Here is a 15217-nt window from a genome sequence, read left to right as displayed (position 1 = left end):
AAATACATAGGCAAATGCCAGCAGCAAACCACTAAACTGAGAACAGGACCCCCGTTGAAGGAATCAGACAAAGGACTGAAAGAGCTGAAGGGGCTTGAGACCTCATATGAAAAACAATGCCAACAAACCAGAGCTTCCAGGAATTAAGCCACTAACCACTAAATTTTTTAAACCAGCACTGCCCCCTCCTCCTTCTACATACTTCTCAAAGTAGGTCAAATGAAACAGACTAGGGTGCTGCTTAACTCTCATTAGGCAAAGAAAATATGATTTTCTCCTCACAAAAGCTATGTGCAATGTAATTCCTTACTCTGAGTCTCAATCTCTTGTATCTTGGTCTGAAATTATAAGAAGACAAGAGACCAGAGGGAAATGGTGGGATCCTGACCTCAGAGATCCTTGTCACCTGAGCCAGTATTGATTCATATGTGATTATATCAAGTCATTGCAACAAAATTTCGCACACCAAACAGCTTAACCAACATTCATTTCCTCTGTTCTGCAGACTAGGAATTCTACCACCTGGGTTCAACAGATTGAGTGCCTGCAGAGGAATTTTTAATATGTAGAAAGGGCTGCTTGCTGATGTGTGATCATAGACAGGGGGAAAAGATCAAGTACTGAATTTTCTATTTAAACAATTATCCCACTGTAAGTAGGGACCTCTGAGTGTGATGCCACTCAAAAATATGGCTTTAGCATATAAATCTAGGGCTATGGGAGGTACAGTCATTACATCTATGAAATGTACTTCTATGCTTTTCTCAATACTAAAGCACTATTAGAATGTAGGAATCCTGTCTACATTCTCCACAATTCACTGAAAAGAAGACACAATCATGGGGGGTGAGCCTCAAATACTTAATAGGATTCTGACCCTGTGGTGGCAAGATCTGAACCCCTTGTGTGCTGGTTTGAATGAAAAAGGCCCTCATCAGCTCATAGGGAGTGGCACTATTTGGAAGTATGGCCTTGGTAGAGTAGGTGTGACCTTGTTAGAGGAAGTGTGGCACTATGGAAGTAGTCTTTGGGGTTTCAGAAGCCCTTGCTCCACCCAGTGGTACTTTTTCTTTCTGTTGCCTGCTGATCTGGATGTAGAACTCTCCAGTGACTCTCCAAGCCTATCTGCCCGTGTGCTGACATGCTTCCTGCCGTGACAATAATGCACTAAACCTCAGCACTGCAAGCCAAACCAATAACAAAAACTTAGGAAGTTTTCCTTTACAAGAGTTGTTATGGTCATGATGTCTCCTGACATCAATAAAACCCTAATTACAACACGGAGGTAGAAATTTTTTTCTCATTTTATTTTTGAGTCTTTGAAGAGTGTTTTCTGTGTCTCAAGCTAAGCTTGAACTCACTACAAAACTAAGGATGGTCTTGAACTCATGAAGCTTTCAATTTTACCTCCCAAATGCTGGGATTACAATTGTACGCCACCATACCATCTCAATGTTAGGATTTCTGAGGACATATGCCATGCAAATAAATTTTTTTTTGGATAAATATACTGAACTTCAAAATAGCTGTTTAATTTGCTAAGTAAACTTTGTGTTTCATGTGTTCCCTCTCTAATTTATTAAGCAGTACTCTGAAATGAACACAAGGCATTATATGGCTTCTTCAGTACAGATTTGACTTGACTCCTCCAGCAGGCGTGTGCTTCTGAGGTCTCACTATAGCTACCTCACCAAGTTAGCAAGAATTCCTTAAAATCATGGATCAGCATGCCACGCATGGCTTCTTTCGCTGTTAATAGTCAGCTGGTTTGAATCAGCAGCAGTAAAATCTACACATTGCTTTTGGTTGATAGTTCTCCCATTTCTTAAAGGATTCTTTCTATTTATTTGGCCAGAAACTAAGCCAAAGCATGTTGAGTTTTCCTCATGGTGGATCTAGATAACTGTATCAACTTCAACTTCAAAACTAGCCTGAGCAACACAGTGAGAATGTATCTCTAAAAAATAAAAATAAATCTCGTCGACAGCTTTTCATTTTTTTTCATTGCTTTTCTTCTTAGGACTGCTGAATTTTGCATATTTAGTGTTAGTTAAGAAAATAAATTACTTTATAATTTGTTTAGAGGTAGAGAAGGAAAAATGTAAGATTTATTAGTTTACAATGATCATCTTTGGTTATGGTAAGTATACGACTTTTCTGTTCACAAACTGACTGACAACTAGGCATTAATCTACATCTGTGATATGTGTTAAAGAAATCATAAACTTTCGACTTATGTACTTGTTTGTTCTGTCAATTTGTTTCAATCTAGAATTACCTTGGGAGTCTTAATGAGGAATTATCTAGATCCTATTGGAATGCCTGTTGTGGGTTATCTTGGCTGTTAGTTGATATAGAAAAACATAGCCCTTTGGGGGCAGCATCATTCTCTAACAAGAAGTCATTTCTTCTCTATGATCTTGATCAGGGATGTGACTAGCTGCTTTAACTTCCTGCCTTGACTTACCCTCAGTGATGGATTGTTACCCGGGACTGTAGGCTGAATGGCCTATAGTGGTTAGTTCTATATAAAATTTTCAATTCAGTGTATTATACATAAAATGTCAAGAGGGGAGAAAGGATATCCAGATAGGCAGTCTCCATAAAGGTTATATTGTCTCGGTGTGCTGCCAGGCTACTTTGGAAGGAGGTTCTGGCTCCAGATTCTTGTGGCTTCCAGTCCATTGACAGGCTGCAAAGCCTGAATGGCTTTGGTGTGGAGGCTGCTCACTGGCTGTAAAGGAGTTATACCACTTCAGAGGAAGTGATATCTTATAAAATGTCCTACCAGAGAGAGTAAAATCTTAAGAAAGGTATAGCTAACAGACTGATTTGTAAAGCAACAGAAACTCTTGCAGATGCTTGTTGGAAAACTGTGGTCATCTGAATTTCTACAAAGATCAAGGCAGCAAAGCTTTTGGAAGGTAATCAATGCCTAAGGAACTGAGTTTGGCCACTGTGTGCTCTGTGATATGAATGTAGATATGAGCACACTTAAGTTGAAGAACTTGAAGCTGGAAACCAAGGAAGACCAGGGGGGGCAGTGGTGAGTGCAGGCCCTAAGCCAAGCACATGGAAGCTCTGCCTAGGTGCTCTGCACCACCTCAGAAGAGAGTGTGGAAGCCCACATCCCACACCCATATATCCTTTGAAAATAAAAACTGTACTTAGTGGGTTATAAAAAATAATAATAAAAGAGGACATAAAGTTGGCATGTGGTAGAGGTAGGTCTAGATAGCAGAAAAAGTGAAAGTGAATATGATCAAAATGTATTGGATGTAGGTATGAAAATTTAAAACAATTGATAAAAATACTATATTTTAAATGCCTAGTTTCTAAAAATGTTACAAACCTGGAAAGAAATAGAAAAACGTACCTACCTACAAAAGAAAAAATAAACATTGAAATAGAAATTATTGTTGAAGGAGCTAGTAAAGGACTTAGCTAGTAAGGTGCTTACTGTGTAAGCACAAAATTATGCCTGAAATAAATGTTTCACTGGGACAAGGGAGAACAGTGAATTTCTGAGGCTTTCTGGCCAGCCAGACTAGCTGAATTAGAGAGTTGCAAGTTCAGTGAGAGATTCCAACTCCTAAAACAAGACAAATGGTTTCTGATTTCTGAGGGAAAAAAACCTGAGATGTCCTTTGGTCTCTCAGTGCTCATGCACATATGACCACATACACACTCACATGTGGACACAAACACACTCACATATCACTAAAGATTCCCAGACATTAGATGTACTAGTAAAATATTTAAGTCTAATCTATTAAGCACTTTGAAAACTCTATAGAAAATCATATCTAAATAATTAAATGAAAATATTCTAATCAGATCTCATAAAACTAGTTAAAAGATAGAGCCTATTTAAAAAGACCCCCCCATAGAAATCTTGGCCTTGAAAAGTACAATGACTGCAATTTAAAATGTCATCAGTGAGAGTGAATGACATTTGAGCAGATAGAACAAAATGGTCATCTCCCAGGGATGAGCGCTAAGTTCAAATTGTTGAAGAGGCATGAAGAAGGAATCAATGGTTTCCAGATGAACTGTGGGATGAATAGAAAGAACACATGATATTCCAGGCCATGGGACTATGTATACAACACCAATGACAAACACAGGCCATATGTGTTTGCCCTATTCATGGACTATATAACTATCTATAATATGAAGTATGTAATGCCAACTGCGGATTCTGGCTGATAATGCTGTGTCTATTGGTGCAAGTGGTCGATTATAGCAAACACAACTACAAATGTGGTTGCTGTTAGTGGGATAAGAAATGAATGTGTAGAAAACAGTGGCATAGAAGTCCTCCTTCCAATTGTTTACAAAATAACAACTTCTCTAAATAGCATAAAGTAATTTCAAAACAAAATAGTTCTGAAGGTACATGTCTATGGTGTGAAAGATAGATAGATAGATAGATAGATAGATAGATAGATAGATGATAGATAGATAGATAGATAGATAGATAGATGATAGATAGATAGATAGATAGATAGATAGATGATAGATAGATAGATAGATGATAGATAGATAGATAGATAGATAGATGATAGATAGATAGATGATAGATAGATAGATAGATGATAGATAGATAGATAGATAGATAGATAGATAGATAGATAGATAGATAGATAGATGATAGATAGATAGATAGATAGATAGATGATAGATAGATAGATGATAGATAGATAGATAGATAGATAGATAGATAGATAGATAGATAGATAGATAGATAGATAGATATAGATAAATAGGTAGATAGAACAATAGAGATGGAAAGGTAAATTTGTATGAATGTACTCAAAGGCACTTAAAAGTTGTTAAGTTTCAAATTTACGTGTGTATATATATAGTATATATATATATATATATATATATATATATATATTATACTTATCTGTGGTTATAATAATAAATGTTTATATACTGTTGTTAGGGATTATGCTGGTTAAGCAAATTAATGGTTGAGATGTTTCATAATCATTACTACACTAGCATGAGTGTTAATTGGGTTCCCAGTACCAAGCATAGTTCTTATCTTGGTGAGTGGATCTAAAGATCAATTAGAGAACAATTTGTTACCCCCAAGTGATGTGTACCACTACTGCACTTTTAGGGTTATCATGCCATGCTGGTAATTGAATTGGTTAATAGGAATCACAGTTGGCTAAAACCCTTGGATGCCTTCCTTCTTTAGAAGCTTCCATGATGCCTTCTGATATCATGAAAGCTATAACTCAAGGAGGAGACATTCAGGTCAGTTCTAGGTATAGGGTTTCTAGGCCCTGCTTCTGAATTGTATATTCTCTTCAGCGATAGAGTATTATCTTCTACCTCTTGGGAGGTAACCAAGGGCAACACAACAGGCTATATTTTGGAACCAGACAGAGTATTGACTAACAATTCAAATGAAGGCTTCTCATGACTGGTATTGGAGTTTTGTTAGGTGGTCTTTGACTCTTGAAGAGAGTATCATCAGCCCTTGTAAGAATAGTTCATTAAAATCTATATATGTATAGGCATACATGAAATTATATATATGTATATATATATATGTATATATATTATGAAGGCCATCTTCATGGTGCAAATAATGAATATTAGGTATTGGAATTAGGCCAGGAGGACAAAGCTGGTGCTTATGCTGACGCTGGAAAACACCTCCTCTCTTAGAAGGTCAATCACCATCATAGTTCAGGTAAAACATAAAACAAAACAAAGCATAGTTCTGCTTACTGTACCCATAGAAACATAGCCAAACTCCTAGCTAAGTAATTCTTGGTTCATCATAAGGGCAAGTGTCAAGGGTCATTTGTCCATTGATTTTTGGAGTTTCTGTGTCTCTAAAACACAGGACTTAAAATTGTTAAGTACAACAAGGCAATCAGAAACATATTTTGACATAATATTTTACGAATCTAAATTTGCAGGTGCTAATATCTGCTCTGCTTTTAGATGGCTACCCCAAAGAAGAAATGATTTATCGTTGGAGGAAAAATTCAGTTGAGGCAGCTGATCAGAAATCATGGCGGCTCTATCAGTTTGACTTCATGGGCCTCAGAAACACTACAGAAATCGTGACTACATCTGCAGGTAGGAGTGCGTAATGAAGTCAGCTTTCAGACCAACAGGGAAGACTGACCTTGATCTGCTCGCTGTGTCCCAAGCTCCAGGCAAGCCCTGATGGACTTCCATTTGTATGTTTATAATGCTTATCAAGGAGCACCCAGGACCATATTTTAGAGAAAACAACTAATCCAAAGGTTGACGTATGTTCAAAGTTTCAATTTGGGTGGGATAGGAGCAATTAGAACTGATTTATGTTTTTGAGTGACGTCTGTGGAGGTATACTATCTATGCACCTAAACAAGTGGCTTGGGACTGGCTGGTATGTAACCCTACCTGCAGTCAGTGCCAGGAGACTTATGAATCTGTTTCATACCAATGGTACAGATTCTGCTTCATCAACTCCCCTGAAACTCAGGTGCCACTCAGAGTTCACAAATAAAAGGAGCTGATGAAAAATGTTTGTTAATAATATATTCCAGTTTTTCTTTTATTACTGTAAAATTTAGGACAATTTTTATTTTTGGTACATTGAGAACTAGTATTATTGTGATCATTAATGCCATATATATATATGTGTGTATATATATATCCAAGTATATAACAAGTAGTCTATATAAATTAATATATTCTTATGTCAGTATCCATTTTTGTACTTGATATCCAGTTGTTGTAATCAACTACCTTTAATTGACTTCCTTATGGCAGGTGTAAAGTGGAGTTAGAAATAGATTTTCTAAAGATCTTGCTATTTGCTAATGTGAATTATAATTTGCTCCTAAAATCCAATAATAAGTTTTTATTGATGACTAGAATAATGTATCAGCTTTTCTAATTGATTAAACATTTAAGTATATCTGATTGAAAAGTCGCATAGTAGACATACATCCATTCAGAAGGGTCCTGAAAAACTAGCTGAGAAAAGATGAAAGGGAAAGATTTTTTACCAGTGTCTCCGTGCTACAGCTGAGAGGTAGACTTGTGTAAGTGACAAAGGTTAGAAGGATGAAGGGTCATAACTTCTTTAAGTCCACTGAGAAGGCAGCAGGAAGGGAGATAGATGCTTAAGGCAGTGCCTTCCTAGTTCTGACACAAAAATGCATATATTATCTACTGACCAAAACCCAAGAAAAAAAAAACAAATAAGAATAGAAAGAGACCAAGAGTTGACCAAAACATTGAAGTTACTCAACAATAGCCTTAGGATAGAAATAAACTACTTTTACAAGACCAGAGATGACTTGTGTGTGGTAGGGCATGCTTTAAATCCTAGTAAATAAGAAGCAGTGTGAATCTCTAGGCCAGTCTGGTCTACATAGGGAGACCTTGTACTAAAAGAGAAAGTATGAACAATTTCATAGAATGTTACTTTTCAAAAAAAAGAACAAACAAAAAGTAAATACACTTAGAAATTTAAAAAGGAAAGCTCCAAAAATTTTAAAGATGCAAAAAATCAGGCAACAAAATAAGTAAATATTATAGTTATGAACACTAAAGCTGATCCGTAGGAGACATCAAATCTAAACAATCATAATTTAGAGTTAAGCAGTCAGTGAGTGGGTGAGATAACATGAATATTTTCCTGTAAGTGTCTTTGTTTTTTTTTTAAATGCAAATCTAAAGGTAGAATTCCAGAAATGGATTTCATAACATTGAGTTAAAAGAGGGAAAGAATTATCCTAAATGGACAGAAAATGTGAATTTGCATGCTCAAGAATACTGTCCAGTCCAAAAGATGAGTGCAAAGAACGCCAGTAGACTGCCAAACAGCAGGCTGCAAATGTGTCTTTAAATACCTAGAGGAAAAGACAGAGGCAAAACTAACAAAGATGTCTGGCTTTATACCAGGACGCATGACAACATGTACACATGGAAATTCCAAGCATGAATAAGTCAGAGGATCTTCCATATAGCAAACTTGCCAATAGAAATAAAGGGAAACTAATGGTTTTCAGACTGAAAGAAAACAGAAGCAAAGAGTTTGGCACTGAGAACCTCATAATGAGCTACCACCCCTTCCAAGACATTTGCAAGCTACCTCATTCCTTGGCTGTGTCAAAACTTCTAAAACTGTCCAGGACTGTTAGTTAACTTTTCTAAACGACATACTCAGGAGACTGGGTGCATGATCTGTTGTGGTGGTAGCTGCAGAAAGCTGTGCAGGACAGGTTCAGGCTTGTAGTGGCACATCCTGCAGGGAACTAGGACGAGAGCCATCTTCTGAAGCTCAGAGGGGGCTTGGTTATAGATGCCAGGCTTTCAAACACACTCTCACCTCAGAAGATGAGATCAAGCAGAAGCCTGGGGCCCGAAATTAATTGCTTTAATATCTTTTCTTTTGGCATAGATTTCACTGGCAGGCTCTGGCAGGGTCCCAGGGAGAGGCCACTTGTCAGTCAAAGGGAAGCCAGAGCCTCCTGCACTGTGACTAAAGCATCACAGCTTAATGTGCACGCTGATATTTCTGAAGTGTATTCATGACTTAAGTTTAGCAGCAACTCACAGTAATTCTGCAAGGTCCAAAAACATCACTGTGTCTATGAAGTTTTAGATATTACCAGTGCTGGAGATAAATCTTTCAAACTGTAAGCACAGAGACAGGTGCTGCATCCCAGGGCCAGATGGTTGTACATTGTTTGAACTGTACTGTGTCATTTATGTGGTATTTGGCCCTGGGCTGTTCCTGCGACCATCACAAATGAGCTTACCTGGTATTGATGCAGGAGAAATTGAAGTCACAAAATTGTTACAATAAAGAATTTACTAATAAACTTGCTTGAGAAACATTAATTTACATTGAATTTAGCTAAGGAGCCCTGCCTCCAATAGGACTGGGGGATGAGTAGTCCACTGACCATGTTTGTTAGCTGAAGGAACACTCACTCTAATCTGACAAGCAATAAATAGTACACTGACCAAGGCTTGTTAGAAACCATATGAAAAAAAAATTGTACCATAATCGAAGTTTAGGCTTGCCAAGAAATTTTCTGCTTCTGTTTGGTCACCAAGATTGACCTCCAATTAGGTTCTATTCCTATAACAGAAGGAGATGACGCTGACATACAACAAGCCATTAGGCCCATCTCTTTATCAAAGAGCATGCCTCTAAGGGGCAGCTCAGAGGAAGAGGGCAGCATAGGATGACAGACACTATAAAGTTCTGCTCTACTAAAAAGCCTCCAGTTCTTTTAAGAAAGGCCTAATTCCGCCAGCTGACAAGAGAATACTGGTGTATTAAGAAACAATTCTGGCCATATCTTTCCTGTAAGAATCTCCCATCTGCCCAGGTGGACAGACTTGAAATTTCCTGTGTCTATTTAAATTGTTCAATGTGTAACCTGGCCGGGACCAGAAAAGGATTTAAGGGTGACAGCATATATGGAATACACAAGCCTAAGTTGGATGTGTAACTTAGTAAAATCTGTTTGTGGCTACCTCTTCTTGGGCCATTAACCAGAGATGAACATATGCTATCATTAAAGAGTTTTGTTTGATTTTCTTTTCCTGAGTATGTAGAGTAAATTATCACTGGGGGTGAGATGAGAATTTCTGCTTAGAGTGCAGCCTCTGACAGTTCCTATGACCATAACAAAGGAAAAGGAAATTGCTTTCTCTTGTAGCTATTGTGAATTTAAGTGAAGTAACATATGTCAAGTGCATAGTTGTCATCTGTAAATAGAAATAATGTCTATTATTATTATTGCCTGAATGCGCTTGCTGTGAGGGAGAGTCAAGGTGTTTGTGCATTAGCTTCCTTTGGTAAATAGTCCATTAATTTAGCTGCTAGCTAATTTTATTCAGTAAGGCACATTTTAACAGGGATATATGGTAAGATTTATAACTTGAACGAGGATAGACCTATGTGTTTAAATATCTCTCATAGAACGAAGTGAAACCTCACTCTCTTCCCATTTACCTAAATGCAGTCTGGAAAATAAACCACTCTAGTTCATGGTTATCATTCTAAAAATAGTGACAGTCTCTTTGACTCTAACATGGAGTGGGAAAAAACCCTGAAATTTACCAAGTCATCCTTCTTCCGTAATTCAGAGGAAAGTGGAAGACCTCTGCTTGGTATACTGAACCTTTCCACTAAAAGATGGAAATTCATGACTGAATCCATAAATTAACATGTGTATGTTTAAAAATCATATTGAATCAAGTATTCTTACCACAGACCTAAGTTAATTTTTATATTTAATACAGAGACAAGAGTATTTGCTTATAACATTTTGTGTCGCTGATTTGGTCCTCACTGAACCCTCTGACCAGCACAGTGTGTATCAGTGTCTTTATTCACAGAGGAAGGTAGGCCTGGCAGGCTGCAGGCACGGCCTCCAGCATCCCACTCCCTATGAGCTTTGCCTGAGCTGAGGCTCTCCCTGTGATGCCAATCATTTTTACCAAAGTATCAGTGTGAGAAAGAGTTCATTTTATTTACAGGACCCGACCCTCAGTTTGTAGGGAACCTAGCAAAAATAATTAGGCCAGCAAAAGCACTTGGATGCGAAACCACAAGGACAGGGAGATTTCCCACTGCTGCAAGCTCCCACCTCCAATGCGTGGGCAGTGCTGCTGGGCCTGGGCCTGCAGCTTTTCTTACCATTCTGACAAGCCAAAACCAGTCATTTTCTTCTTTAATTCTTTTTCACTGATATAAGGTTTGTGATTTTGTTTTTTCAAAGGCTTGCTATCAAACTGTGTCGGTCTTATCTATTGTTCCCTGGTACTCAAAGCCTTTTTAAATCAACGCATGAAGCTCTTAAGGTATGAGCTTTATCCAGAGCTGTGCAGTGTTGTGATCAGCCCTTTTATCAGGACTAATTATGCTGAACTTAGAACAAAACTTCTTTTATGAAAAGTAGCTAGCAGTTTTAATGAGACTTGCAGATTTAGCTGGGAGTGCCACACATCTCCCTCTATGTGTCTTAAGCAAAGGGATCTGGCACATTGGAACGGCTTTTTCTTTTGTAATAAATTTGCAGAGATAAAGAATGTTAACAAAATGATACACTTTGGTTTTGACTTCATCCTCAGAAAAAGCTGAAGATGGTGTGAAGTTAATACCACTGACCCCTAGAACAATGGAAAATGGTTAATCTTGGTGACTGCCCACCAATCCATCAACCTTGTTGTGGAAAGGCTTAAATCGATGGGAGGCAGAATAGCTATATATCGTTGTTTAATCCCAGTCCCTTCCTTGAACAGATCTCTTATAATTTTGATACATTTATTTGCCTGTTTGTGTCAGTCTGTAAGTGCACATATGTGAGTACATACCTTATAGTGTGCATGTGGAGATCACAATACAACTTCTACTTTGTAGGCTTTAGGGATCCAACCCACCTTGCCAAGTTTGGTGACAAACACCCTTGTTAGCCACCTCATCAACCTACAGATGTCCTTCCTTAATGTCTTTTTGTTTTACTGAAGCTAAAGTATATTTTAGAGAAGGGGTTACAGACCACTACGAAGATTCCATGCATGCTGCTTTTAAAGTTTGTTTGCTTGACATAGAACAAGCTCTGTTCCCAGCCTATGTTTATTTCCCTTCATATTGATAAAGGAGCCAGTGACAACAATATATATGAATTCAACTTGCACCTGTACACCATGTGCCCAGACATACCTTTCACCCATGAGATGTTGTGTCTTCAATCCAGAAACTGTACAGCAGACTGAAGAAAAGGATGCAGCTTTGTTTAATAAGAAAAAATAAGTTAGTCACTGTGAACCAAGGAAAAGTGCTTATACTATACTACAAGGTGGAGGAGACTCATAATTTTACCAGTTCTGTGTTGGCTATGGATTCGCTGAAACCACACAAATTCCAAAGGTCATCTGCTGGCATCTTTGGAATATGATCCCCTTCTAAAATCAATAGTACACATTCCAAATATTTATTATTTGAAGTTTCTAATCTTTACAATCACAGAAAATATATTCAAACCCTTCATTCATTGTAAAAATCTTATGAAATATAATGTTTCATATTGTTTCTACAATTTTGTTTCCTTCAACCATAAGTCGTATTTATGTAAAAATTCGATGTTATATTTCACAAACTCCAAAGTGGAAAAAAGTATAAAGATGAGAGTTTTTAAAACAAGCTTTAATGTCCATCAATTCGTCCTCATAGTAAAAACCACAGTAATGTTAGGCAGATGTGTTCTAAAACAATGCTTGAATAACTCAGACAGTTTAGTATATCAGAATAGAAGTGGAAGTACTCTCATAAAACTTTATATCATTGATTCTACTTGAAAAAAATATATAGAATGCCTTCCTCAAATGTTCTAGATAGAGAAGAAAGAAAAAGAAAATAGAATTAAAACAAGTTCTAAAAATTTTCTAATCTGACCTTCTCAAGTTTGAAAAATGTGTTTTGAAGACTCAGATAATGTTTTTAGTAATGTACTTGCATTTAATCCGGGTCTATCAATATACACAGCTCTGTGAATGATCTGATGTTAATCCCTTCCAGCTGGAGCCAGGGCAGAGCTGAGGCTTAGGACAACTTATTCTCAGTTCTGAAGAATAGATGGCACTGGTGTCTCAGGGAGGAGAGAAAGGACTTGTTTATAGCTGCTGTGATAAGAAGGCTGAGGAGGCCTTGCTTATAGTTTAGATGTTACCAGGTACAACGACTTTTCAAGTTCTGCGAATTGACAATGTTTAATTTCCTCAAGTTATTTGTCTGGGTCAAATATTATAATCACGTGATTTTTCTTTTTTACCTTTTAACCTGGTGGATTTTCAATACCAAGTCAATCTCAACTCTCTGAAATAAATTCCATCTATTCATCATATGTAACTAATTTGTATATGTTGGTATGTATCACTGATTATGTATACATATATATATACATATATGTTATGTTGTAAATATCATAAACATCTGCTGGATTTTAAGAGGTACATAGTAATACTCACGAACTAGATATTTAGCTCTAGCCTTCTGTTTTCCCTGGTTTTGAGGTAAGAATAACTGGCTTTGTAGCGTGAAAAGAAAACCACTTTTCCTTGATGTTTTCTAGAAGAGATCAAGTAGAATTGGTATTAATTTTACTTTTATTTTGAGCTTATAATTTAATTACATTTCTCTCTTTCTTTCCTTCCTCTAAAACCTTCCATATATTTTCCCCTGCTCTTCTTCATAGCCTCCTTTTTCATTGATTTTTAATTACATATGCATATGCATAAACATATATATCCTAAACATAACCTGCTCAGAACACGTAATGCTACTTGAATGCATACTTTCAGGGTTGACTTACACTTTGGCACTGAACAATCGGTGTGCTTTTTTCCAGGGAAGCTCACCTCTCTCACCCCCAGCTTTCTTCTGCTGTTTTTTTGTAGGGCTGATGCCTCCTAGGGTTTTTCCCCATCCACTTTGCCATGTACATTGGTGTCATCCGTACTGAGCTTGGACAGTCATGAAGTGAAACTTCACGAGTATAGCTTCTGACATTATTAGGAAACACACTCTCACAGCAAACTCCCTGATCCTCTGCTTCTTACAATCTTTCCTCCTCGTCTTCTGCATCGTTCCCTGAGTCGTAGATGTGGGCATGTTTGTAGATATAACTATTGGGTTGGAGCTCCATGACTCTGCATTTTTGTATTGGAAACCGAGTTAACTACTCAGCACTAGTGAAGTCATGGAAGAGAACCTACAACCACTAATTTAACAAACCAGCATAATCCCTAACAACAGTACATAAACATCTGTTCTTACACCAACAGATAAGCGTAGTTTTCAGCCCTCATCAAGGAAACTTCTTTTTGCAGTAGAAGAAGGCCACTAGAGTCATCATATATGTGCAACCAATCGAAATGGAATGTTAATTATTCTTTGATCATTGAGCAGGTTCATCTGTGAAATAAATTTACACTAAATTTGTCTTCATGGAAATTTCTCTAAATTATAAACTTAATTTAATGCTTATAGGACTATTCAAATGAAATATTTCAGAATGATCATTGGTTTATAGCTAATTTAATTGAAATGGTCACATCTTGTTTGAAAAGATGTTCATCAAATTAATTATACCCCTGAGTCCTAAAATCCACCTTTCATAACACAGATAATTTTAATTAAATTAACTCTTAATTGAAAATAGATTCTTCACTCATGTAATATACCTTGATCACAGTGTCCTCTCCCTCCACTCCTCCCAGCTCCCCTATCCCCCAGATCCACTCTCCCTTCATTTTCTCTTCAGACCTACTTCCAGGGATGTCTATGCACCCCTTACCCCAGAACTCCCCTCTTCCCCTAGCCTCTTTAGGTCTGTGTATTGTAGCTTGATTATCACTTATTTAACAGCTGATATCCATTTATAAGTTGGCACCAACCATATGTTTGTTTCTAGGTCAGGGTTACCTCACTCAGTATGATTCTTTTTTCTAGTTGCATCCATTTGCCTGAAAATTTCATGATGTCTCATTTTTTAAAAAGAGCTAAGTAACCAGTGGAAGGGGAAGCCCTGGGTCCTGCTAAGACTGAACCCCCAGTGAACATGATTGTTGGGGGGAGGGTGGTAATGGGGAGAGGATAGGGAAGGGAACACCCATATAGAAGGGGAAGTGGAGGGGTTAGGGGGATGTAGGCCCAGAAACCGGGAAAGGGAATAACAATCAGAATGTAAATAAGAAATACTCAAGTTAATAAAGAAAAAAAGAAAAGAAAAAATAAAAAGAGCTAAGTAATACTGCACTGTATAAATGTACCACATTTTCTTTATCCATTCTTCAATGGAGGGACATCCAGGTTGTTTCCAGTTTTGGGCTTCTTAGGAGTAAAGCAGTTATGAGCATAGTTTAGCAAGTGTCCTTGTGGTAGGATGGAGCATTCTTTGAGTATATACTTCATTGCATGTGGCAGTGCAAACTTGTACAGCCACTGTGGAAATCAATATGGCAGTTTCTTAGAAAGTATGGTATCGATCTTCCTCAAGAACCAGCTATATCACTCTTGGGCATATACCCACCAGATGCAGACAATTGGATTTTCTCTCTCATCCATCTTGCCACGTTGCAAGAGGTCCTTGCTCTGCTTCTTTGACCCTGGACCAAGTCTTCTCTTTGTTAACGTCACTGGTTTCTGTTCTTTATTTCTCACATTCTGCTA

The 15217-nt window shown here is 37.5% G+C and overlaps 1 protein-coding gene across 2 annotated transcripts in view; it reads left to right on the top strand.

Moving 5' to 3' along the window:
• Gabrg3 (gamma-aminobutyric acid type A receptor subunit gamma 3) overlaps positions 1 to 15217 on the top strand; it is a 623439-nt gene that overhangs the window by 561854 nt on the left and 46368 nt on the right. The window contains exon 6 of one of the 2 annotated variants that reach the window (NM_024370.3): positions 5971 to 6108. The exons of the other annotated variant lie outside the window; for it this stretch is intronic. Coding sequence (NP_077346.3) covers positions 5971 to 6108 — 138 coding nt within the window. The remainder of the gene's footprint in view (positions 1 to 5970; positions 6109 to 15217) is intronic. 2 annotated transcript variants of the gene reach the window in all.

The sequence above is a fragment of the Rattus norvegicus genome, chromosome 1 (assembly GCF_036323735.1).
Source record: "Rattus norvegicus strain BN/NHsdMcwi chromosome 1, GRCr8, whole genome shotgun sequence".
In the NCBI taxonomy this organism is placed as follows: Eukaryota; Metazoa; Chordata; class Mammalia; order Rodentia; family Muridae; genus Rattus; species Rattus norvegicus.
The sequence above is the reverse complement of the archived record's forward strand: the minus strand, read 5'-3'. Positions and strand labels throughout refer to the sequence as shown.